Consider the following 25,238-nt stretch of genomic DNA (forward strand, 5'->3'; position numbering starts at 1 on the left):
ATTTGCACTACCAGCCACGGAACACTTTTTAGTGTTCTGTCAATCAGAGATCTCTGTTGATTCCTAAACTAGGACTTAGAAGAAAAAGAATTGGAGACTTCACATTTATTAACTGGTGTGATACAACCTGGAATTATTGAATTCCAATAAATAAAATTTCACTTTTGGACATTTGATCTGTTACTTTTTAGCACCAACAGATTTGGTAACTGCCTGATGCTAACCTTCTTCACGTTGACAACTCTTTCTCCAGTAGCCATTCAGTCTGTTTAGTAACAAGTCTTTTGGGTCTTCTGTCATTCTGAGGTTCGGCCTACTGCCCTCCTTTCTGTACGATCTGGGCAAACCGGCCGGTGATGGCAAGAGTAGTGTCAATGAAGCGGTCCACACAGCTAGAGAGGCAGTTTTCAGTGCGGGAGTCTAGCCGATTTCCTGGCTTCTCCACACATTTGTCCCAACATAGTTCCATGAAGTGATGCACCTAAGAGGAGAGAAAAACCTTAATCACTGGGGTCTGTAGATACCTTATTTCTTCTGTGACTTGATAAAAACCACTTTAATAGCATATCATGGGATCACTTTGGGGTCTACTCTACCTTCTGGTCACCAATAATTCCTCATCCTTATACACAAATTCTCATTAGAACTCATACTTTCATAATTCTCTTTTTCAAGACAGGGTTTCTCTGTGTAGCCAGGGCTGTCCTGGAACTCAGAGATCTGCCTGCCTCTGCCTCCCGAGTGCTGGGATTAAAGGTGTGCACCACCACCGCCCACCCACAATCCTCAAAGCAACTAGCACTATTCTAAAATGGGAAGAAGTCAGGATACTGATTTCTCCAAACTGAGCATAGTTTGGGATTGTATCTAAGGACACGTAGTGGTATTACTTGGAAAGCTAAGTACCAAGTAAGTAGTTTTTCAAAGGATAACTATCAGTATTTCCAAGGTCAGCAACAGTTAACACCCTGGTTTGAAATGCGCCCGAAAACTCCAAACTCTGTCTCAACCGAGTCTACACTGAATGTTGCAGCGCTCACCTTTAATAACGATCATCACTTCCAATATCACATGACCCAGTGCAGAGAGGCAGCGGGCAACAACGAACCCAGAACTCAAGGTGGGGACCGGTGTCTTCCCTACCGGCCCTTGAACCCCAAGGTCAGAACCTAGTGACTCCGAATGCCACTCCAGACCAGTGGCCGCCTAATATGACCACCATGCTCTTCTGTCGCCCAAACCTCCCCCCCACAACCCGCTTTACACCTCTTTCCTCCCACGCAGAGCTAGCCTCACGGACACTGAGCGCCGTAGGCCGCCAGGCGGGAGGAGCAGCCGGCATCCAGCATCGAGTGGGCCCGCTGTGCCGCAGTGTCCGGAGCTCCGTGGGTGCCCGGGGCCTGCGCCTCACCCTCCTTTCCTTGTTCCTCATCCTCGTACCTGCGCAGTGAACTGCGCCTTCTGCTGCTCCGCGGCCACTAGACGCTGTAACTCCGCTTCGTCCGCTTCCCCAAGCTCGGCCATTGTCAAAAGCTTGAGTTATGCCGCCGGTGTGCGCACGCGCGGTAGCCGCGCGCCGCCTTCCGGCTCACCCTCCGGGCTGCTTTGCCCTTCCTTGGCGAGGGGCGGGACTCGCTGCATAACTGCTTCCGGGTTGTTGGGTGACCTTGAGCCCTCCTAAACGACATGGCGGTTCTCTTAAAGCTCGGTGTCCTCTGCAGTGGCCAAGGAGGCCGAGGTGAGGTGTCTTAGCCAACAGAGGTCCCTGCTGCGGCCTGGAGCAGGGGGAGGGAAGGAGCGAGGGCTCGATCGCCGGGTGGTGGGGCGCCTGGAGGGGAAGGGACTTCCTCTTCGGCCCCCGAGGCGCCTGGATCTGCGGACGCAGCCCAGACCGCTGTAGCCCAAAGGCCCGAGTGTGTCCCTGGTGGCGGCTCTCCCCAGCTGGTACTTGCAGCCTCTGGGCTGCGGCGGTGCTGCCGGGCTAAGGTGTTTTCACAGCCTCCTGTTTGAGTGTAGGTGGAAGGAATCAGTTTGATTATCTTTTGTTTGGAGACAGCGGCTTTCTGTGTAGTGCCATCGTTCCTCGAGCTAGCCATGTAGACCAGGCTAACCTAGAGCTTGCCAGCAGACTCCTGACTGGTTCCTGAGTGCTGGCATGACAGCCATGTACCGCCACCCAGGGCTTCGATAATCATCTTAACCAGGCATTTTGGTGATACAAAACGCTTCAGAGGCTGGTATAGAAACACGAATAAAACAATTTCTACCCTCACAGAATTCGGGGGGTGGGGGTGGGGGGGCGTGGTACAGATAGTGTAAAGCAAAAACTGTTGTGCTATATGGACATTGTTAATATGAGTCCAGAGAAAGTTTGGGGTGATTGTTTTGGAAGGACTAACCTGTCTTCGTTCTGCAGAGAAGTACATTATAGTTAGCAACTGAGCGCTGCAAAAGCAGTGGGGAAGGGAAAGAAAGATGCGCAGTGTGAGATAAAGTGGAACAAGTAAAATAATATTTCGAAAGCCAAAGTATGAAGTTAGCCTAGAAAGGCGAAATAGAACTAAATCACAGCATTTATTTATTCTGTTCCGAAGTTACAGTTTTTCTTTATTGCTCAGGTTGGCAGTAACATTGAAAGGCTTGATAGGTTTGCAGTCTAGGTTTATTTTTGTTGTTATTATTTCTTTTTTTTTTTTTTTTTTTGGTTTTTTCGAGACAGGGTTTCTCTGTGTAGCTTTGCGCCTTTCCTGGAGCTCACTTGGTAGCCCAGGCTGGCCTCGAACTCACAGAGATCCACCTGGCTCTGCCTCCCGAGTGCTGGGATTAAAGGCGTGGGCCACCACGCCCGGCGTTGTTGTTATTATTTCTTAGGCTGGCCTGAAACTTGCCCTGGCCCAGCTTCCTAAGTAGCTGATGTTCACCACCTTGCCTGGCAGTCTTTTTCTTTTGAATTCAGCATCTCATGCATGCTAAGTAATTGCCCTTTTGCCAAACTATATACTCTCAGCCTAACTTACTGTTTAGTAATAGTGTAGTAGATGGCCTTGATGGAAATAGATCAGGTTTAGAGGCAAGTCATGGAGATGAGATAAGGCACTATTGTGGTAGGCCAGGCTGGGGAAGTCCTGAGCGTGGAAGGTACAAGGAAAAGGAGGCAGTCTCAGGAAATGTTAAGGAGATGTGTCAGTAGGTTTGGTGACTTCTAGGAGGGAAATCCCTGACTGGCTATTGGCTATTCCTGGATTTCTGGAACAGACCATAGTAAGTATTAAAAACAAGTTCCACGGTTGAATGTTTGGGAAGTACAGATGATTTGGGTACCATTTCACAGAAGCAGGGAAAGAGAAGGAAGAAAGAGCAGGGGCAGCTGAGGCTACCTCCAAAGTTGAATGCTTGCACAGGCCTGTGATTCTAGAGCGTGGAGGTGGGAGGATCAGAAAGTTCAAGGTCAGGGGCAAGGAGAAAGAGTGAGGCAAGTCTCTGAGTTAGAAGCCAGCCTGGTCTGCATAGAGTTCCAGGCCAGCCAGGGCTACAAAGTGATATACTCTGTTTCAGAAAACAAACCCCACCTCTAAGAGAGAGAGAGAGAAACTATTAATTTTTTTTTTCTGTTTGTATGCAATTAGCATTCTTGGAGCTCATTAAACCTTTGCATATGTTGCCTGGTTTTGAGCAGTGTTATGAAGTAAATGCAGTTTTTGACTGTGCTGGCTTGTTTTTGCCTACTGGATATAACTTAGAGTCACTTGGAAAGAGAATTTAACTGAAGATTTGCCTCCCTCAGATTGACCTTTGGCCATGTCTGTGAGGAACTGTCTTGATTGATAGTTGATGTGAAAGGACCCAGCCCACTGTGGTCAGCACTATCCTAGACACTTGTGCCTGGGCTAAGTAAGAAAGCTAGCTGATTGTGAGCCGGGGAGCAAGCCAGTAAGCAGCACTCCTCTGTGGTTTCTGCTTCGCTTCCTACTTGATTTCTTGCTCTGATTTCCCTCAACGATGGACTGTGTGTGACCTGGAAGTGCAAGCTGAAATGAACCCTCTCTTCCCCTAAATTGATTTTGGTCATGGTATTTATCACAGTTACAGAAAGCAAACCAGAACATTCTCCTTCTGCAAATGAAACCGAACTTTAGAGAGCCGTTTGACTTAACTGCTTGTCATCCTGTGGCTAATCTGTGATGTAGCTGGGTAAACATCAGTTTGTCTTTTTAACCAAGAGGTGGGATCAAAAGGGAGGGGTTCAGGAATACACAGTGAGATTCGGTCTTGAAAAGGAAGAGGGCGCTAGGTGAGCTTTCTCAACTAAATTGAATATCTTGAGGGCAAAGACTTCTGTGCTTATCTTTCTTGCTCCATTGTGAAACAGTCTTGATTGCAGTTAATACTAGATAACTAGATGAGTAAATGAAGGAACAAGAGACCACCAGTTTTTTAATAAATGAAATCCAAGAGGCCCTTTTACTCATGATTCATTAGTAGGAGTCTGCAGATTTTTGTTGTTTTTGAGACAGGGTCTCGTGTCATCCCATGCTGCCCTCCAACTCCATATGAAGGTGAAGGTGACCTTGAACTTCAGCTCCTGTTTCTCATGGGCTGGGGCTATATGTGGTGTTGGAAATAGCCTCATGCATGCAAGTAAACAACTGAGCTACATCCCCAGCACAGACTTCTTTTTTCTTTTTAAAAAAAGGTTTGGGACTGGAGAGATGGTTCATCGGTTAGGAGCACTGACTCCTTTTCCAGAGAACGTGCCTTCTCCTCCCAGCACCCATATGGTGGCTCATAACTATAACTCTAGCTCTAGGGGAGGTGTGGAATGCCAGTTATGGGGAAGGATGTCTGTGGCACCAGACATGTACATGGTACACAGACATACATGTAAGTAAGACACTCATACGTGTAAAAATAAAACCTTTCAATAAAGTTTGTCCTTTAAAAAAGTAAGTCCTTTTTAAAAAAAGTTTGAGTGGCATGCTCATGGTAGTTTAGGAAGCCTGTCGGTCCTGCCAGGAAGTGCTCATGCTCCCTGTCTTTCTTTCTCAGCTCTGTTACTCCGAAGCCGGGTGGTGAAACCTGCTTCTGTCTCAGCATTTCTCCAGGACCAGCCTACCCCAGGATGGCACGGCACACAGCACGTTCACCTGTCGCCAAGGCACCACTGTAGGTCCTCTCTGCCGACGCTCTGTGAACAGTTTCATTTACTGTTTTAGGTGTAGGGTCTTCTGCCTGCGTGGGTGTTGGATTCCGGGCACTGGAGTTCAGACAGCTGTGGACTGTCACTGGTGCTTCAGCCATCTTCACCTGGGCTGACTGTCACACATTCAGAGGGCCTCAGTGTCTCCCCAGGAGTCTCTCCTGTGTGCTAGTAAATAAAGACCTAGCTCACACCCCTGGGCAGACAGTGCAGACATGAGTGGTGCCATTTGTGTTCGCAGAGACTCTTCTGGCCTAACTTCACTGTCAAGGGAACAGCTCTGTGGAAAGTCTGTTCACTGTAGCTAGTTACTGGTTTGTTTAGCCAATGGAGAGGAGCCTGCGTAAAGTCTTACCTTGTGGACTGAATCGTGGATTTATAGCTGGAATTTTTCCAGGTTGATTAAAACCATGTGGAATCTCCTAGATAAATACTGTGTGGATATTCACATTAGACGATATGAACATGAATAATGAGTTAACTGTATTTCCATTTTTTTTTTCTTTTGTTTTGTTTTTCGAGACAGGGTTTCTCTGTGTAGCTTTGGTGCCTGTCCTGGATCTCACTCTGTAGACCAGGCTGGCCTTGAACTCACAGAGATCTGCCTGTCTCTGCCTCCTGAGTGCTGGGATTAAAGGCGTTGCCAGCACCACCCAGCTGTATTTCCATTTTTAAAGTCCAGAGAGAGAAATATTTATTTTGTCCTGACTGGTCTGAAAATTGCTTTGTAGTCCAGGCTAGCCTCACACTTGTAGTATTCTTCCTGAAATCATACTTTTTTATTTGCCTTTTTGTGGTTTGTGAATTCTTTTGAGGTAGGTCTCCCACTGTAGCTGGCCTAGTACTCAGTGTGTATTCCAGACTGGCACAGTCGTCGTGCCTCAGCCGCCTTGGGGCTGAGATCAGTATTTGTAAAGCGTCTTGGTTTTTATTTTTTACCTTTCAATCCTCCCTAATTCTTAAGTTGGGTTTTTCTGCCTTTGTTAGATTTAGCAGACTGATTCTGAAGTACATGGGACTGAAGAAAGTTCCCCAAAGTTGTATGCATAGGTCTTAATGCATTTCTCTGAGTAGGAACTCCATCCTTTTGTCGGGTTCTCTAAGGAGTTTAGAGCTTCTTAGAAATGCCTAGAGCTGGGCGGTGGTGGCGCACGCCTTTAATCCTAGCACTCAGGAGGCAGAGCCAGGCGGATCTCTGTGAGTTCCAGGACGGCCAGAGCTGTTATACAGAGAGACCCTGTCTCAAAAAACCAAAAAAAAAAAAAAAAAAAAAAAAACCAAAAAAAAAAAAGAAATACTTAGAGCCTGTGTTGTTTTCACCTGTCTAAATCAGCCTTTGTGTCTCATCTGTTTTTCACTGCATTGCAAAGGGCAGAAGGACTGTACCCTTAAAAGGTATCCTTAGACGTGTGCTTCTCTTTCATTTGGCTAGTTTAAGCTGTTTTCAGAACATACTACATTTTTTCCCCAAAGATTAGAGTTATTAGCATTATTATTTTAAAGAGGTCCATTAGTGGTCACCAAATTACATCCATGAGATACCTGTTTCACTGAAGCCCAAGACTGCCTTAATTCCACAAATACTTAGCCTGCCTTCTGGCCTGTGAGAAAGTGTGTTTTGTGCTCAGAGACACATCTTGAACATAAATCCATGTGATTTATGTTCAAGATGGATATTCTGTGTATGCTATTTATCATTCTAATTGTTTGAGTAGTCATGTGATAGGTTGAAGTTTTCTTTCTCAACTCCATGAATCTCCTCTTTTTTGTAGCTGGTTCCAAGGCTGCATCTCTCCACTGGACCAGCGAGAGGGTTGTCAGTGTTTTGCTCTTGGGCCTGCTTCCCGCTGGGTACTTCAGTCCCTGCTCTGTGGTGGACTACTCCCTGGCTGCAGCCCTCTCCCTGCACAGTCACTGGCAAGTACAACAGCCCCTCTGCATTGTCTGCTTGGTCTGTTTGCTGCAAGCCTGTCTGTCTGTTTATGAAGAAAACACTGATTGAAATTCTCAAGACTTCTAGAAAACTTAAAAACACACAAACAATTAATAGTGATCAAATAAATCTGGGTATGTGGGTAGTTTATTAATATTGTTTTTGAGTCAGGTAGCCCAGGCTAGCCTTAAACTTGAAATTGTCTTGACTCAGCCTCAAGTGCTGGGATTACATATATGTACTTCTGTCTTAACTACTTTTCTATTGCTGTGAAGACACTATGACCAAGATTTTATTCGGGGCTTACAGTTTCAGAGGGTGAGTCCATGACTCATGGTGGGGAGCGTGACAGCAGGCAAGTACGGCTCTGCAGCCATAGCTGAGAGCTCACATCGAAAGTAGGAGGCAGAGAGAGAGCACTGGGAATGGTGAGAGTCTTTTGAAACCTCAAAGGCTCCCCCAGTGATACCCCCAGCAAGGCCACACCTCCTAATCCTCCCCAAAGAATTCCACCAACTGGGGACCAAGTTTTCAAATATGTGGGCCTGTGGAGGCCATCTTCATTCAAAACAACCAGCATGCTCTGCATGTATCTTGCTTGTTTGCTGTCTTAATTTTAATAATCTTTGTAGGCAGTTTGAACATAGTGTTTGTAAAGTTGAGTTCCTGATTGTCTCCCAATCTGTTCCTCCTGTATCCTTTTTTTTTTTCTCTTTGAGACAGTGTCTTTTGAGCCAAGAATGACATTGAATTCCTGATCCTCCTGTCTGCACCTTCCATCCTGGGGTCACAGACCTGTGTCATCAAGTCTAGCCTTTCTCCTGTACACTTTTTTGAGATGGGGTTTCACTCTGCAGCCCTGGCTGACCTGGAACTTAGTAGGTGGTCTAGGCTGTCCTTGGACTCGTAGAGACCTCTGCCTCCCTTGTCCTGGGATTGCAGGTGTGCACCACCACACCTGGCTCTTCCTCATGCTGTGTCAGTTACTGTCATTCCAGTGTGTTCTGACTTATTCAAGCCCCATATCTGGTCACCATCCTCGGCTGCAGCAGTAACCTCTAAATTGACCTCCTTTGTGTTTGATGCCAATACAGCAGCCCCAGTGATCCTGTTAAAATGTTAAGTGGGATAAGTACTCTCTTTCCAAACCTCTCTCTCATTTTACTCAAACTAAAAGAATTCTTCAAGTTTTGTACAGACTCTTTATGTAGTATTAGATGTCTAGTAGTCCTATCCTAGGGAGCTGAAGCAGGAAGATTGCTAGTTCAAAGTCAGTCAGGACAACAACAGTGAGACCTTGTCTCTGTTAAATGCTTGAAATTCCCAAGTGTGGTGGAACACATCTGTAATCCCCACATTTACTGAAGTAGAAGAATCAGTTTGAGTTCAAGGCTATCTTGTGCTATATAGTGAGTTCAGGTTCAGCCTGGGCACCAATGTGAGACCCTGTCTCAACAAACCAAAATAAAGGGTTGGAGAGGTGGCTCAGCAGTTAAGCTCAGCAGTTAAGAGCACTGGCTGCTCATCCAGAGGACCTGGGTTCAGTTCCCAGCACTTACATGGCAGCTCACACCTGTCTGTCCAGGGCTTCTGACACCCTTGAACAGACATGCATGCAAGCAAAATAAAATACAATGAATGAGCCTTTAATCCTAGCACCTGGGAGGCAGAGCCAGACAGATCTCTGTGAGTTCGAGGCCAGCCTGGGCTAGAGAGTGAGTTCCAGGAAAGGCGCAAAGAGAAACCCTGACTCAAAAACAAACAAACAAACAAACAAAACCCCAAACAAACAAAAAAGAATGTAAAATAAAAAGAAATATGTATAATCGATATAAATATTATATAGATACACACACACACACACACACACACACACACACACACACACACACACACGAAACCAAAATAAACAAAAGACTGCCCTAAGAGTCTTTAACACCCACCACCACCACCACCACCACCACCACCACCATGTCCACCTTCTCCACCTCCTCCACACACACACCTCTCATTTCCAGCTGCTTCTTTCAGGCACACTGGCTTTCTTACTGTTCTTGAGATGTGCTGGGGACCCTGTACTCTCTTCATGTTCTGTCTGAAACTTGCTGGTTATGTACTCGGCTTGCTCCCGTCGTAGATGTTTAACACTGCACTCAGCAGAGCCTTCCCTAACCACTCACTCAGTTCTCACATTTGTCATCTTTGCCTTGTTTTTCTTAAGAGCACTCGCGACCTCCTCATGTGTTAGATCATCTGTTTACTATTTGTGCCTGTGTCCTTCCTCCTCTTCCCTCCTATAATTAAGTACAGATACAGAGCTGGTCAGGTAGCTCAGTTGTTATAGTCTTTATCTAGCATTTGTGATACCCTGTGTTCTCTCCCCACCTTTCCAGGCATGGTGGTGCTGCCTGTAATCCAGCACTTGAGGCAAAAGGATCAGAAGTTCAAAGTCATCCTTAGCAACATAGCAAATTTGAGACCAGCTTGGGATACATAGCAAGATCTCATTTCAAAAAACAAAACCGTAACAAAAAAGAAAACAAAATGTGTCTGCATTAAAACTTATACAAGAATGTCATATCACATTACTTAAATTAGTTAAAAGTGAAAACCATCCCTGTGGCCAAAATAGAATATAGAGTATTGTACAGCCACATAAAAGAGTGGGGTACTGAGGTGTGCTGTAATATGGATGAGCATTGAGAGCAAAAGCATGCTAAAAAAACGTATGACACAAAGGGAATGTCGGCATGGTTTTATTTATATGAAATGCCAGATTAGGCAAATCCATAGAAACAAGGAGATCAGTGATTGGGTATTGAGTGGGCTAATCACTAGTGCTTCTTTTTGAGTGTGTGAAAATGTTCTAGAAATAGTGATGATAGTTCACAACTCTGACTAGACTAACAAACTGAATGGTAAACTCTTAAAAAGGTGAAATTTGGCCAGGCGGCAGTGATGCACCCCTTTAGTCCCAGCACTTGGGAGGCAGAGCCAGGCGGATCTCTGGGTTCAAGGCCAGCCTGGTCTACAGAGCGAGATCCAGGACAGCCAGGGCTACATAGAGAAACCCTGTCTCAAAGAAAAACAACAACAACAAAACCCCCACAGAAACAAACAAACAAAGCCAACTGCTGTAGAAATGTAAAGTCAGGTCACTCCTTGTTTAGGATACTTGGTGCTGCAAACCTGGTGTTTCCTTTGGACACTGCAGTCCGCCCTGCTTTGCTATGGTTTTTTCTTGACTCACAGACTCCAGCCTCATTAACTTCCTCACTGCTCCTCAGAGATGCCAGGGTCCTTGTCACTTCCGTTTGGGTGTTCTCTTTCAACTCACCCTTCCTAAGGCGTTTCCTCATGCTGCATATGGTTACCTTTTTCTGTTTCACTAGAATGTCTGTTTCTAAACAGGGAGCATCCCGTTATCTATTGCACCCTTAGCATTGGTGACATGTTCTGGCATCCAATACCTGCTTAGTAAACGCTGCAGGAGTGAATACTGTAGAAGAGTTTACAGACAGAGGAGCATTTAGTTACTGTCTAAGGGCTCTGGAGATTAAGTCCACAGGATGAGCTCTCTTTATTACATGTTAGCAACTCTCGATTGTATTTTGGTTTCCACTGTTGTTGGTTTTTTGTTTTTTTACCATGAGTTGCTTTGACTACTTATCTCAAGCATAGAAATATTTCCATCTGTGAAAGTGGTCACACAGAACCCCTGGAAGAGGCAAACAGTTACTGGAGTTAGAGATAAAAAAGACTGTGTTTTGAGTCTGACTTTTGGGGTGAGTGGGGTCATGACTTGTCTGTATGTCCTCTAACTGTCCTGTGCTGTGACTTTCTTCTCTTTAGGGGCCTTGGACAAGTGGTGACTGACTACGTTCATGGGGACGCGCTGCAGAAGGCTGTCAAGGCAGGCCTCTTGGGACTCTCGGCTTTGACCTTTGCTGGGCTTTGCTATTTCAACTACCATGATGTAGGCATCTGCAGAGCGGTTGCCATGCTGTGGAAGCTCTGACCTCTTCGGTCAGCACCTTAGATTGTATGCCTCTTTGCCTCTGCTCTGTCGATGCCAATCAGCTCACAGTGAGGGGGAAATGAAGGATAAGTCCATTGGTGGGCAGAATTTCTTGTAATTACATGGTTATTTTCAGAATTCATTTGTTGAGGAAAAGGTTTGAGAGGAGTTAAGTTCAACTAGTCATGAGTCTGGGTTCCATAGTCCACTGCGTTGGTGGCTTCCTGCTCACAAGACCCATGGTGTAACTGCACATTTCACGAACTCATGTTGCCTTTAACTACCGTTTCTTGAGAGTTCAGTTCTTTCCTGTTGGGATAAAAGGAGACTTCTCTACTTGGACTGGGAGGGAGGACTGTTCATTCGTGAGTCATAGACTTTGCATGATTTTGGAAAGTCTTCCATTTGGAGCTCTGTTCAGTTGGCACCAGCTGTTGAACATCTGGGGAACTTCAAATCAGAGATGCTGATGTCTCCAATTACTGGCTTTTCTTAAGTCTTGGGAAGGAATTCGAGGAAAGGTGAATTTAAAGAAGTTTGGTTTAGGGAGTTCTCCTTTGTGGGTGGGTTAAAATATGATAGATTCCAAACAGGCTTACTCTTCAGATAAGTGTCCCTGGTGCAGAAATAAGCTATCCACAAGTAAGAGACTGAGTACTAAAGTGTTTTTCCCACTGTGGGAATCGCTCATAAGAAATCAGACTCTGAAAAAGCAAAATTTTTAAATAAAATATTATATAATGAATATACATTGTACTTTTTTATGTGCTAGTATTCCATGGTGTCTAGTTTTTTGGAAGCTTTGTTTGTTTGAGATAAGAGTCTTACAGGCTTAATCGGATCTGGAACTCTATAGGTAGACCAGGCTGGCCTCAAACTTGTGGCAGTCTCTGCCTCCCGAGTGCTGGAGTTACAGGTATCAAGTGCTAGGGTTATAGTTGTGAACCACAAAACTCACTTGTTTTCTTTTATTTTGAGATGGTGTCTTAGTTTGTTGCTCAGGCTAGCATCAAAGTCCTGGTCTCAAGCCATTCTGTCTAGTCTCCTGAGCTGTGTATTGCCTTGCCTGGCTCTAGTTTTAGTCATTAAAACTGTTGTGTCCCTGCCGGCGATGGTGGCATATGCCTTTAATCCCAGCACTCAGGAGGCAGAGGCAGGAGAATCTATATGAGTTCAAGACCACTCTGGTCTACAGAGCCAGTTCCAGGATAGGCTCTAAAGCTATACAGAGAAACCCTGCCTGGAAACAAACAAACAAACAATTCCCCCCCCCCCAAAAAAAAAAAAAACAGAAAATAACAAAAAAACCCTGTTACGTCCCAGCACTCAGGCAAAGGCAGGCAGATTTCTGTGAGTTCAAGGCCAGCCTGGTCTACCAAGTGAGTTTCAGGACAGCAGGGCTACACAGAGAAACCCTGTCTCAAAAAACAAAACAAAAAACTCTTATACACTGGGCATTGGTGGCACACATCTTTAATCCCAGCAATTAGAAGGTGGATCTCTGTGAGATCAAGGCTGGCTTGGTCTACAAAGCTAGTTGCAGGACAGCCCAGGCTACACAAAGAAACCCTTTACACACACACACACACACACCAAAAGAAAACAAAACAAAAAACCCTATTGTGCCAGGTATGGTGGTTTATAGGTTATATGTGATTGCATGCCTGTAATCCTAGTCCTCTGGGAGGCTGAGGAAGGAGGATTGGTATGAGTTTCAGGCCAGCATCGATCACAGTAAGTTCCAAGTCAGTTTGGGCTACAGAGTGAAATTATTACTTAACACCCCCTCCCCCCCCCAAAAAAAAACACTTAAGTAATTAAAAGTGGTGTATCCACAGCTCTGAATCAGAGATGAGTTTTAACATGTGTGGCTTAGGAAATAAGTAATTCACATAGAATGCCACAATACAAAAGGACTCGTGATAGGCAGAAACAGGCAGTTTAAGTACGACTAGAATATGAAGATTGAGTAGTAGGTATTAGAACTATGTTAGTACTAGGGTGTTCTCTAGCTACACTAACTCCAAGGCCTGATGAGTACTAAGGACATTTCACTCCCCAGGGACTTGCTGGGCAGCAAGGCTGGCAAGTGTTTAAGTGACAGGGCCAACTGATTTCCAGGCACCGTGTGCAGCATGAGTGTGTCAGCATGCATGCAGTATGTCAGGTGACATGATCAGTGGGCAGTAATACCTTGGACAGTGCTGTAGGGAATTGGAAAAGTAAAGGGGGCTGGCTGCCTGATAGCCTCAGTTTGCTCCCAGGGAATCACATGGTAAAAAGATGACTCCCATTGTCCTGTGACCTCTGCAGATGTGCCATGACACACGTGAACCACACCCCCCAAAGGAAAATATAATTAAAAATGAGAGGTGGATGAGAAGGCTCTGCAGGTGAGGGTATTTAACTGCCATCAGGACAACCTGAATTTGAGCATCTTTCAAACTGAGCGCATACAAACAAACAATAAATGTAATAACAACAAGCTAAGAAGGCAGACTCAAGCACTGTGGCGGAAAGCCTGCCAGCTGCCTCTGTCGTTCTCCAGTGCGGCCTTCTGTGGCCAGGGTCAAAGTGAGCCAGCAGTGGCCTTGAAGTCTGTGCTAAGGCTCCACACTTGGTGGTGACCAATTGCAAGGTCAAAGGCGATCCAGTGACAGGGCCTTCAAAATGACCACAAAGCTAAAAGCAAACTGGTAACAGTAAATCCAGCGAGCTGTGCCTGGTGCAAAGCTCAAAGGCAAGCTGATGGCTGTAATGCTGTTAGCGAGTCCTTCCTGGCCACGAAGCTGAGGGGGAAGTGACAGCGATAAATAGTAACGGTGTCTTCTTAGTCACACAGTGACTGACCACAGGGCGGGCCTAAAAGAGCCCTTAAGTCTTATTTTGTGTGTGTTGGGATGCAGGGAGGGCCATACTCCTGTGAAGGTCAGAAGGCGACCTGAAGGAGTCAGTTCTTCTCCATGTGACCCAACTCAGGTCTTGGAGCACAGCACCAAGCTGCGGTCACCTGCTGAGCCAGCCATCAGGAGCCTCCTCTAAACCACGTCTTTTTTTCAAACTTTTTTAAAATAGGAAATAGATTCTTCTCTATACAATACATCCCAACCAAGGTTTCCCCTCCCTCCACTCCTCCTAGCCCCCCATCTCCCCTCTCCCCCAGGTCCACTCCCCCTGTTTCCTCTTCAGAAAGCAACAGGTCTCCAAGAGACAACAGCCAAACAGGACAAAACTAGGTACAATAAGGCAGGGTGAAAGCCCTCATATCAAGGTTGGACAAGGCAACCCAACAGGAGGAAAAGAGTCTCAGGAGCAGGCAAGAGTCAGAGACATGCCTGCTCCCACTGTCAGGAGTCTCAAAAACACCAAGATAACAGCCATAACACATGCAGAGGACCTGGTGCAGTTATTTGTTATTTTGTGTATGTGAGTTTTGCTTGAATGTGTGTGTGTGTGTGTGTGTGTGTGTGTGTGTGTGCGCGCGCGCGCGCGCGCATGCAAACGCTCTTCCTAAGGACAGTGCCCATGGAGGCCAGAAGAGGGCACCAGATACACTTTCATATATATCTATATATCTATATCTATATCATCTATATATATCTCCATATATATGGATAGTGCTCTTGGAAGCCAGAAGAGGGCACCAGATACACATGCATGCGCACACACATAAAAACAGATTTGTTGTAACTAAGAGCAGCCTTTGCAGGATGTGGTGGCACATGCCTGTAATCCCAGCAGTTGGGAGACAGAGACAAGAAAACTACGAGTTTGAGACCAGGCTGCGCTACATGGTGAGGCCGTCTCGACAACCAAAACAAACCAAAAAAAAAAAAAAAAAGATGAAACAGAGGAGGAGGAAGCTTTTCTCTGACTGTCTTGTAATTTTAGCTCTGTCCAAAGTGAAGATGGATTCTGATGGCATTAAGTGTTTTGCCTTTCATTTGTTTGTTTTTCAAAACAGGGTTTCTCTGTGTAGCCCTGGCTGTCCTGGACCTTGCTCTGTAGACCAGGCTGGCCTTGAACTTCAGAGGTCCACCTGCCTCAGCCTCCCAAGTGCTGAGATTAAAGGTGTGTGCCCCTCCTACAGGCTCTGTTGGCATGAAGGGTTATACTATGTCCTGGTCAATAAACGTCTTATAGAGAAGTGAGTCAGTAGAGCGCAGAAAGCTAGTGAAAAAGTATTAGTCCCAGGAGAGTGGAGCTTTCTCTGTGGGTCATTCCCACGACACCGGGAGTCTCCACACTGGGCTCGGTTTGGCAGCTGCAGACAGTGAGCAGAAGCAAAGCTGGCACTGAACCAGCTGCAGCAACCGTGCCAGGTGCTCCATTCTGTTGGGACTTCCTGTGTGTCACCAGCATGAATGACAAGGAAGGTTGTGACGGCCAATGTGAAGGAAAGTGATGAAGACGAGGACCCAGGGATGTGGCAAGACTCTTCTGGGGAGATGGTGATTTGGAATGAATTTAGTTCTAATTTGGAGGTGATTTGGAATGAATTAGTTCTGTGCTCTTTTTTTTTTGTTTGTTTTTTGTCTTTCGAGACAGGGTTTCTCTGTGTAGCTTTGCGCCTTTCCTAGAACTCACTTGGTAGTCCAGGCTGGCCTTGAACTCATAGAGATTCATAGAGTGCTGCGTTTAAAGGTGTGCACCACCACTACCCAGAATGGGATGTTCTATATCTTGAGAAGGAGAAATCAGACATTTGACAGGCAAGACTGAGATCCCTGGTTTTGCCTGATCTTAGTGGCCTGGCCATGGGACAAAGAGATGGGCTTCAGGTTCAAGGGTCAGAATTTGAGCATCGGTTTTTGTTTTGTTTTGCTCTTGTGTAGTTAAATGATAACTTCCAAATAAGATAAAATTCACATTTATGCAAACGTGAACATGAACCCATGTGAGCCCAGCATGGTAGCTCACACCTTCAATTCTGGCACTCAGGAAGCAGAGGCAGGCAGATCATTGTGAGTTCAAGGCTAGCCTGGTTTACATTACAAGTTCCAGGCCAGCCAAGGCTACATAGTGAAACCCTGTCTCTAAAAATCTAAGTTCTCAGCTAATTAATTGCAAGTGTAATGGGTGCCTGGAAAGCGGAAGTCTGAGATTGTGCTGTTGCCTGACTTAGGTTGAGGCATTAACCCACCTTTAGCAGGTTTCATTCTGAGTAAGTTCATGCCTGTCATCCCAGATCTGCGAGGCTGAGTCAAGAGAATCAGGAGTTTAGGGTTCTCTTCAGCTACAAAGTGAATTTGAGATCAGCCTGGGATTATAGGTGACCCTGCCTAAGCGTGCGTGAGCACACACACACACACACACACACACACACACACACACACACACACACACACGAGAGAGAGAAGAGAGAGAGAGAGAGAGAGAGAGAGAGAGAGAGAGAGACACGAGAGAGAGAGAGAGAGAGAGAGAGAGAGAGAGACACGAGAGAGACGGAGACAGACAGGGAGACACAAAACACACACACATACACACACACACACATACACGGGAGTGGGGGAGGCGACACAGAGAGAGAGACACACACACATATACACACGCACACACATATACACATATACACGGGGGTGGGGGAGGAGACACACAGACACACACACACACACACACACACACACACACACACACACACACACACACAGAGTGTTAGTTTATGGGGAGAGTAATAAATAAGAAGCAGCCTTCAGGTTCCTACCTTGAGTTCCTGCCCTGCCTTCCCTCATTAAGAGCTGTGATCTGGAAGTGTAAGCAAATACCGCCCACCCCTGTTGTTTTTTTTTTTGGAGTGTTGCTTCACAGCAAACAGTGAAACTAGAACACTTAGTAAAGTTAGGGTGACTGTGGGTAGTAAGTTGTCAAGACCTCTTAATTGAGGATTAATTATGGTTCATCTCAGCAATGTGTGTAATGGGTTGTATCTGCCAGCTAAGATGTCTTCATTTAATTTTTTTTCAGTGAGTGGAAGGCTCACATTTGTGTAGTAGTCAGAAGACAACTTGTTGTTCTCTCCTTCCATCATGTGCTTCCTGGGGATGGAACTCAGCTTGTCAGGCCTGGTAGCAAATGCTTTTACCCATGGAGTCATTTCTCCCTGACCAAAGATTTTGGCTTTAATTTTTTTCCTTTATTTTTATTTTATGTATATGGGTGTTGTGCAATGCTCAGGGAGCCCAGAAAGGGCGTTAGATCCCCCGGTACTGGAGCTGTCCTCTGGGTGTTGAGAATCAAACCCAGGTCCCATGAAAGAGCAGTGGCCAATGTTCTTAACTGCTGAGCCATCTCTCCGGCCCCGAGATTCTGTTTTTAATTGTATTTCCCCAACATATATGCATGCTATAACCCATAAGAACAACAGCTGTGAAAAAAGAACTGATCTCTTGGAGTCTTTTGGGGGAGCTGACTTCTGATTGAGCCCCTCACCTTACTAGAGAACCCTGTCTTCTTCATGTCCTCACTTTATCCCACTGACTTAGATCACCTCTCCCTCTCTTGTGTAGTTAAATGATAACTTCCAAATAAGATAAAGTTCACCTTTATGCAAGCGTGAACATGAACCCATAGCTGGGCTGGGCATGGTGGCACATGCCTGTAATGCTAGAACTTCGGAGACTAGGTAGGAGGGTCAGAAGTTCCAAATCCGGTCAGTGAGAAGGCTCAACAGGTAAAGGCACTTGCTGCCAAGCCTGGTGACCTGAGCTCAACCCCCAGGATTCACATGGTGGAGGGGGAGAAAATTCACTCTTAAAAGTTGTCCTCTGACCTCCGCACATGAATCATGGTAAGCATGCAATCACAGGTGCATGTGTGTGCATGCACACACACAAACATACTACTACTACTATTAATACTAGTAAATACTAATACTGCTACTACTACTACTAAAAGGATACAACACATGACTTAATGTCTACCTAGAAAAGTGAGGAAACCCTGTCTTAGGCTTAACCTTCAGGCTTCTTTGCTTCCTTAAGCAACTTGTGCACACCTTCCTGAGACTAGCCTGACCTTGGAGTTAGGAACTTGATTTGTGGGCATCTGTGTAGTAAATGACAGGTTGCTTGGCATCTAACAGGCATTTAATATGGGCACGTTTGGTCCCTTGCCTAGGCTCAGCTATCCATGTCCAGGTGCTAGGAAAGAAGGTGGCATCTTTCCAGTTACTTACTGGAAGACTTGGGCGTGCAGTGTTTTATCAAGGTGAAAGAGGAATGCTGACCAGGCAGGGCCAGCGTGTTGGTTCTGCACATCCTGTGCAGCCTGCACTTGTGACCTCACCGATCTTGGCCCAGAAGGTATTGGCATTCTGTTTTCTATGGTAAATCTTTAACCATGAAAGATTCTGAGGCTACCAGCCACTGATAAATGACAAAGCATAAGTCGCAGATATCGCCTTCTGCCCCTCAGCACAGACAGTCTAGGCTCTTGACTAGGGTCCTCAGGACTTCAGAGCTTTGGAGGCTTGCAAATGTTTGAATTATATTTATTTATTTGCACACCTGGCCATGTTACAAGGCATAACAAGTACGTGGGGGTCAGAGGACGACTCACAGGAGTTGGTTCTTTTCCTCACCATGTGGGTTCTGGGGGTCAAACTGAGGTCCCAGGCCCTGAAGCAAGCTGCCCTCTCACCAACTCCCCCCCCTTTTTTAAATTTCTTCTTCTTCTTCTTCTTCTTCTTCTTCTTCTTCTTCTTCTTCTTCTTCTTCTTCTTCTTCTTCTTCTTCTTCTTCTTTTTCTTCTTCCCCTCCTCCTCCTCCTCCTTCTTCTTCCTCTTCTTCTTTTTCCAAGAAAAGTCTCATCTATCCCAGGTTAGCTCTATACTTGCTATGTAATTAAGGATGACTTTGAACCTCTGATTATCCTGCCTTTACCCCCTCCATGTGCCCATTTCACTCTATACTGTACCAACAGTCCAGCCTCAGAACATTAAAGGACCCAAATGGCGTGTAATTCTGAGACCAGTGATGTGGATTTATGGGCTGTGCAGACTCAGCCACCCCCTGAAAAAGCAGGTCTGGGGCAGAGGTGGGAGAGGATCCAATGAACGCTTCCCTGTGGAGTTCTAGGGCTGAGATGGAGGCTGACATTCCTCACTGTGCACTAGACACAAAAATAGAGGACCCCTAAGCTGTCTTCGGAGTGGAGCCCCCGTGTAAAAGAAACTGGGGTGGATCGCAGCTAAGACCTGAACTTCCTCAGTGCAGTCCAGCAGAGTCCAGAAAGCCGGGACATTCAGTATTCTACGGAGCATTCCTAAGGCTGACTGGATTAGTCTGGAAGCTCTTGGATAACAGCAATAGGAAGTCCAGTTAATGCTGATTGATGCTCCGTGTTAAAAGATCAGAGGCAGAAGGGATTTTATCAGGCACTGGCTCCCTTGCTCTCCCTCTGGGTGTTGACTTTCTCCTAAGGCTGGCTCTTTTCCTACTTGCAGTACAAAATGATTTAATATTAAGCAAATAATGACTACATCAGTTCCTGGCTTCACCCATTCCTGTTCAGAAAGGAATTTCTCTTCTCTCAACCATGGGAAAATACTTAACTTTGATTTGGACCAACATCCTTCCCACACTCGCCCTCAAAGGACCACTGTATATTAGGAAATGTCATCGAGGTGTGCCCAAGTGAATGGAACTCTGCCAGTGGCTTTGGGAGGCAAGAGGGTAGCTCTGTCAATCAACACCATTGACCCGAGCAAACTGCATACATAAGGAAGGAGGCAAAATGGATCCTAGAAGCCGGGCGGTGGTGGCGCACGCCTTTAATCCCAGCACTCGGGAGGCAGAGGCAGGTGGATCCTTGTGAGTTCGAGGCCAGCCTGGGCTACCAAGTGAGTTCCAGGACAGCCAGGGCTACACAGAGAAACCCTGTCTCGAAAAACCAAAAAAAAAAAAAAAAAAAAAAAAAAAAAATGGATCCTAGAACAGTGACCAAGAGTGTCAACCACACAGGTGGAGACAGCCAAACTCCTAAAAGGGTTCGGTGGACAGGAGTGAGAGCCTGCTAAATAGCAACTTTGTGAGCAGCCAGCCAGAGACCACAAGGAAGTAACATCTTAGCATATGCCATAGTGTGTTGATAACGGAGGATTAGATTCCCTAGCCATCCCATCTCTGGTACCTTAGTATTACCCCATGGAATTTAGATACAATTCTGGACAAAGGAGCACCCTAAGAGATCTAAAATCTAGTCTCTACCACTTTCAGAATGGTGAGAACACAGAGAAGAAATTAAAACATAGAAAGTGTTGAGTTCTTTCTCCACAGTCTATGATTTAGGCCTCCAGTGTGTCAATTAGCCCTCTGACCTCACAGATACCTTCCGAGGAGTTCCATATTCATAAGCTATGAAGGAGAGTTCTTGCTCACATGTCTCTCTCTCTCTCTCTCTCTTTTTTTTTTTAAGATTTATTTATTTATTATGTATACAGCATATATGACTGCAGGCCAGAAGAGGGCACCAGATCTCATTACAGATGGTTGTGAGCCACCATGTAGTTGCTGGGAATTGAACTCAGGACCTCTGGAAGAGCAGTCAGTGCTCTTAACCTCTGAGCCATCTCTCCAGCCCCACATGTGTCTCTTAAAATCTTTCTTGTTTTCGAGACTTGGGTGACATGTTTTCAGTGAAGGCTCACCTGGCAGTGGGGCTTCTCCCGTTTTTATTCTTTTTTACACATTTTATTTATTTATATTTTATGTATGAGTGCTCTGCATGTATCCCTGCAGGCCAGAAGAGGGCATCAGATCCTATTATGGATGGTTGTGAGCCACCATGTAGTTGCTGGGAACTGAACTCAGGACCTCTGGAAGAGCAGCCAGTGCTCTTAACCTCTCAGCCATCTCTCCAGCCCCCTTGTTTTTATTTTTCCTTCCTTCCTTCCTTCCTTCCTTCCTTCCTTCCTTCCTTCCTTCCTTCCTTCCTTCCTCCCTCCCTCCCTCCCTCCCTCCCTCCCTCCCTCCCTCCCTTCCTTCCTACCTTCCTCCCTTTCCTCCCTCTCTCCCTCCCTCCCTCCCCCCCCCTTTTTTTTTCAAGACAGGGTTTCTCTGTGTAGTTTTAGTGCTTGTCCTGGATCTCACTCTGTAGATCAGGCTGGCCTCAAACTCACAGAGATCTGCCTGAGTCTGCTTCCCAAGTGCTGGCATTAAAGGCATTTACCACCACTGCCTGGCCTTTGTTTTTATTCTTACTGCATTTTTAGAAGACCTAAGACTGTGTCTTGATATATATATATATATATATATATATATATATATATATATATATATATATATATATATATTAATTTAAATTTTATTTTTTTAGACAGGGTCTCATGTAGCCAAAGTTTGCCTCAATATTTGCTATAATACTAGAGAATGACCTTAATTTGTTTGTTTGTTTGTTTTTCGAGACAGGGTTTCTCTGTGTAGCTTTGCACCTTTCCTGGAACTCTGTGTAGACCAGGCTGGCCTTGAACTCACAGAGATCCACCTGGCTCTGTCTCCTAAGTGCTGGGATTAAAGGCGAGCGCCACCAACGCCCGGCATGACCTTAAATTTTTGATCCTTTTGCCTTTACCCCCAGAGTTCTGGGATTACAGGAGTGTACCATGGTGGTTAGTTTTATGCAGTGCTGGGGGTCCAGCCTAGTTCTTTGTGCATATTTCAGGTACTCCATTAATGTAGCTACATCTTAGCCTCCCTGCTTCTATGTTTGTTTATGGTCTTTTTTTTTTAAAAGATTTATTTTATTTTTAATTGTGCAGTGTGTGTGTGTGTGTGTGTGTGTGTGTGTGTATGTGTGTGTGTGTGTGTGTGTGTGTGTGTGTGTGTGTGTGTGCAGGTGCACAGAAAGGCCAACAGAGAGTACTGCATCCCCACTGGAGCTGGAGTTAACAGGCCATTGTGAGTTACCAGAGGTGAGTACTAAGAACTGAACTCAGGTCCTCGGAAGAGGAGGAAGCATTCTTAACTGCTGAGCCGTCTCTCCAGCTCCTGATATTAAAAATATTGTGTGCTTCTGATACTAAACATATTGTGGGGCTGGAGAGACGCTCAGCAGTTAAGAATGCTTCCCATTCTTGCAGAGGACTGAAGTTCAGTTCCAAGCACCTATACTGTGCAGCTCACAACTGGCTGGGACTCCAGCTCCAGAGGACCCGATGCCCTCTCTGGCCTTCATGGACACTGAACTCATGTATACACTCACCTATGCATATACATACATTAGAAATTAAAATAAAATCTTAAAAATAGATTGTTTTCAGAGTATAACATCTGAAAGATTTTTGAAAAAAAATCTTCATTTTTTTTAAATAAAAAAGCTACAACAAAGTGAATTAATAATTCTGAAGACATCTTGGAGATTCTTTCAGTTTAAGAGCCTATGATGGCTATTCTTGGTTGTCAATTTGACTGTATCTGGAATAACAAAAACCCAAGTGGCTGGGTACATCTGTGAGGAAATTTTTCTTTCTTTCTTTCTTTTTTCCTTTTTTTTTTTTTTTTTTTGTTTTTTTTTTGTTTTGGAGACAGAGTTTCTCTAAGTAGTTTTGGAGCCTGTCCTGGAACTCGCTCTATAGACCAGGCTGGCCTATGTCTCCCAGGTGCTGGGATTAAAGGTATATGCCACCACCACCCAGAGAGGAAATTTTTCTTTAAATCATTTGAAGTGGGAAAGACCAACTTTTAATTCAGATATTTTGGGATGAGAAGATACACCTTAATCCATATCTTTTGAGGTGGGAAGACCTACCTTTAATCTGGGCCACACCTTCTAATGGCAGCTTATATAAAGGACATGGAAGAAGGAAGCTTGCTCCCTTTTGACTGCTCACCCTTACACTCGCTGGTAAATCCATTCCTTCACTGGCATTAGAGCCTGCTTCTTTGAGATCAGGTGTGTACCAAAGATTAGCTGAGACATCTAGCATCATGGATTGAGCAACTTCTAGATTCTTGGACTTTCTGTTGGTAGACAGCCATTGTTGGACTAACTGGACCACAACCTATCAGCAACTCTAATCAGTCTTTGTGTGTGTGTGTGTGTGTGTGTGTGTGTGTGTGTGTGTGTTGTATGTGTATATATTCATGTGTATATGAGCCTCATGGGCTCTTGTCTCAAGCTTCATGTTTTCAGTGACTTGTGGTGATGTATTGTGTCCCCCAATATACTGTGTCTCCCAATAAAATAAAACTTGCCTGGAGATCAGAGGAAAAAGCCAGTCACTATATAGAAGTCAGGCAATGGTAGCACACGCCTTTAGTCCTATCATTTGGCAGGCAGGGATATGTCTGGATCTCTGTGAGTTCAAGGCCACACTGGAAACAGAGCTAGGCACACGCCTTAAATTCCAACACTAGTTAACCATGGAGGTCTGTAGGTCTGTACAGACAGACAGGAAGTGACAGAGCTGGGCAGGAAGAGGAAGTGACCTAGCTTGACAGAGAGAGCAAATCAGATGGCAGAACAGTAAGGCATATAGGCATGGGTAGACAAGAAGTAGCTTGACCTTCGGGAGCTGCAGCTGCGGAGTTGGTGAGGTGAGGTTAGCTGTGGCTCTCCCTACTTCCCTGATCTCTCAGGTTTTCACCCCTATATCTGGCTCCGTGTTTTTTATTTAATAAGATCGTTTAGAAGTTTGTCTATAGTGCCCTTGCCATTTATTGTTTTTACTTTCTAGTTTTCAGACATGAGCTCTGTTGAATACACTGAATTTAGATCCAGACAAAAACCAACCAACCAAACAAACAAACATAACCAGTCCACCATGAGAGTGAGAGGCCCAGCCATGAACCAATATCTCAAACACCACTGGAGGGGGAAAAAAATCAAAGGTCAAATTTTGAGGCTGCCCGAAGCTGTGACTACAGCCTAGTCAGCTGTGTAGTTTTTTGACAACTGTCAGGACATTAACAAGATTTCCAATTGTGAGTGGCTGTTTCTGTGCACTAGGTTAAATTAGAATTCTCTTGTGCAGCAAAATCAAGGGCTTGAAATTTGGAAAAACTAACAAGGAAAACAGAATAGGCTTTTATGAGCTAACATTTTTTCTTTAAATTATAAAGCCCCTGTGTTGAGAGAAGACAGGAAGAAAAAAAGCAATGTATGTCTAAGAGTCAGGAAACAGAGCAGAAGGCAATGAAGCGATCCTTCTCCAGAGGAGAGTCTGCAGGAAGAGAAACAACCCAAAGTGGTATGTGGGGGTGGGTAGTTCATGTGGGAGGGAAAGCCTCATGTCTGAGACGTGATGTATGAGTGATGAGCTGAGTTGGAAGTGCGTGGTGGACACTTGGAGAAGTGTAAAGCACTCCAGTGCTGTATGCCACCAAGATCTTTCTCATCTACACAGCTACCCTCCGGAAGAGATGTTTCTGTTGTTTCCATTGTATATGCCTGGCCATTGAGCGCCCAGAAAGAGTGCATCTGTGCCCATATTTCTTGTTCATTTTGGTTCTTAGGTTATGGGACAAGATTCAGAATGAGGATGTCTGACTCCGAAACCCAGTGTCTGTCATCACATCACTCCACCCCACTCTTTAAGCATCTGCCATCAGGAGTCAGGAGAGGAGGGGAGAGAACAGAAAACGTATGGTGGTGCCTGCATATAAAACCTGCACTGGGGGTGTCAAGGCAGGAGGATTGGATTTAAGGCCATAGGGAGATTGGGTCTCAAGGAAATGACAGAAAGAAAGCAAATGGTAGAATTCAATCCTTCAGTTTCCTAACTCCAAACAGACCGGGGCGCCCTGGCCAGGGATGATAAAATAAAGTTGCTGTCAGGTGTATTCTGTGCTTAGATTTTACTTTTAAACGTGTGTGTGTGTGTGTGTGTGTGTGTGTCTGTGTGTGTGTGTCTGTGTGTGTGGTGTGTGAGCGGGGGTGCCCACAGAGACCAGAAGAAGGTGTCAGAGCTGCTGGAGCCTGGGGTCAAAGGCAGCGTGAACCACCCGATAATGTTGACTTGCTCAACCTTTTCACAGTGAGACAGAACGATAATGGCTAAGCGAGCACACAACGCAGTCAGCTGGACGACCCAACAGAGAAAGGCGCTTGCTATGCAGACCTGATGATCTGAGTTTGATTCCTAGAAGCTGGAA

At 45.4% G+C, this 25,238-nt stretch overlaps 2 protein-coding genes across 2 annotated transcripts; one reads left to right on the forward strand and one right to left on the reverse strand.

Annotated features, from left to right (window-relative positions):
* Positions 1 to 90: 90 nt before the first annotated feature.
* Positions 91 to 1,611, reverse strand: Timm8b (translocase of inner mitochondrial membrane 8 homolog B). The gene is made up of 2 exons (XM_028864904.2): positions 1,441 to 1,611; positions 91 to 481 (listed from the first exon to the last, which is right to left on the reverse strand). Exons 1-2 carry the CDS (start codon positions 1,522 to 1,524, stop codon positions 314 to 316), a joined length of 252 nt encoding a protein of 83 aa, XP_028720737.1. The 5' UTR covers positions 1,525 to 1,611; the 3' UTR covers positions 91 to 313.
* Positions 1,612 to 1,630: 19 nt separating this feature from the next.
* Sdhd (succinate dehydrogenase complex subunit D) lies at positions 1,631 to 11,893 on the forward strand. Its single transcript, XM_028864903.2, has 4 exons — positions 1,631 to 1,738; positions 5,047 to 5,163; positions 6,970 to 7,114; positions 10,983 to 11,893. Exons 1-4 carry the CDS (start codon positions 1,687 to 1,689, stop codon positions 11,146 to 11,148), a joined length of 480 nt encoding a protein of 159 aa, XP_028720736.1. The 5' UTR covers positions 1,631 to 1,686; the 3' UTR covers positions 11,149 to 11,893.
* Positions 11,894 to 25,238: the final 13,345 nt, after the last annotated feature.

Source organism: Peromyscus leucopus, chromosome 7 (assembly GCF_004664715.2).
Source record: "Peromyscus leucopus breed LL Stock chromosome 7, UCI_PerLeu_2.1, whole genome shotgun sequence".
Taxonomy (NCBI): Eukaryota; Metazoa; Chordata; class Mammalia; order Rodentia; family Cricetidae; genus Peromyscus; species Peromyscus leucopus.

What these genes read in the sequence shown, in the direction of transcription:
- Timm8b (XM_028864904.2), bottom strand. Translation starts at nt 1,524, where the DNA reads ATGGCCGAGCTTGGGGAAGCGGACGAAGCGGAGTTACAGCGTCTAGTG. An exon ending in AGGCGCAGTTCACTGCGCAG is followed by an intron (nt 482 to 1,440) that starts GTACGAGGATGA and finishes CTCTCCTCTTAG; the next exon opens with GTGCATCACTTCATGGAACT.
- Sdhd (XM_028864903.2), top strand. Translation starts at nt 1,687, where the DNA reads ATGGCGGTTCTCTTAAAGCTCGGTGTCCTCTGCAGTGGCCAAGGAGGC. An exon ending in CCTGTCGCCAAGGCACCACT is followed by an intron (nt 5,164 to 6,969) that starts GTAGGTCCTCTC and finishes TCTTTTTTGTAG; the next exon opens with CTGGTTCCAAGGCTGCATCT. An exon ending in CTCTCCCTGCACAGTCACTG is followed by an intron (nt 7,115 to 10,982) that starts GCAAGTACAACA and finishes TCTTCTCTTTAG; the next exon opens with GGGCCTTGGACAAGTGGTGA.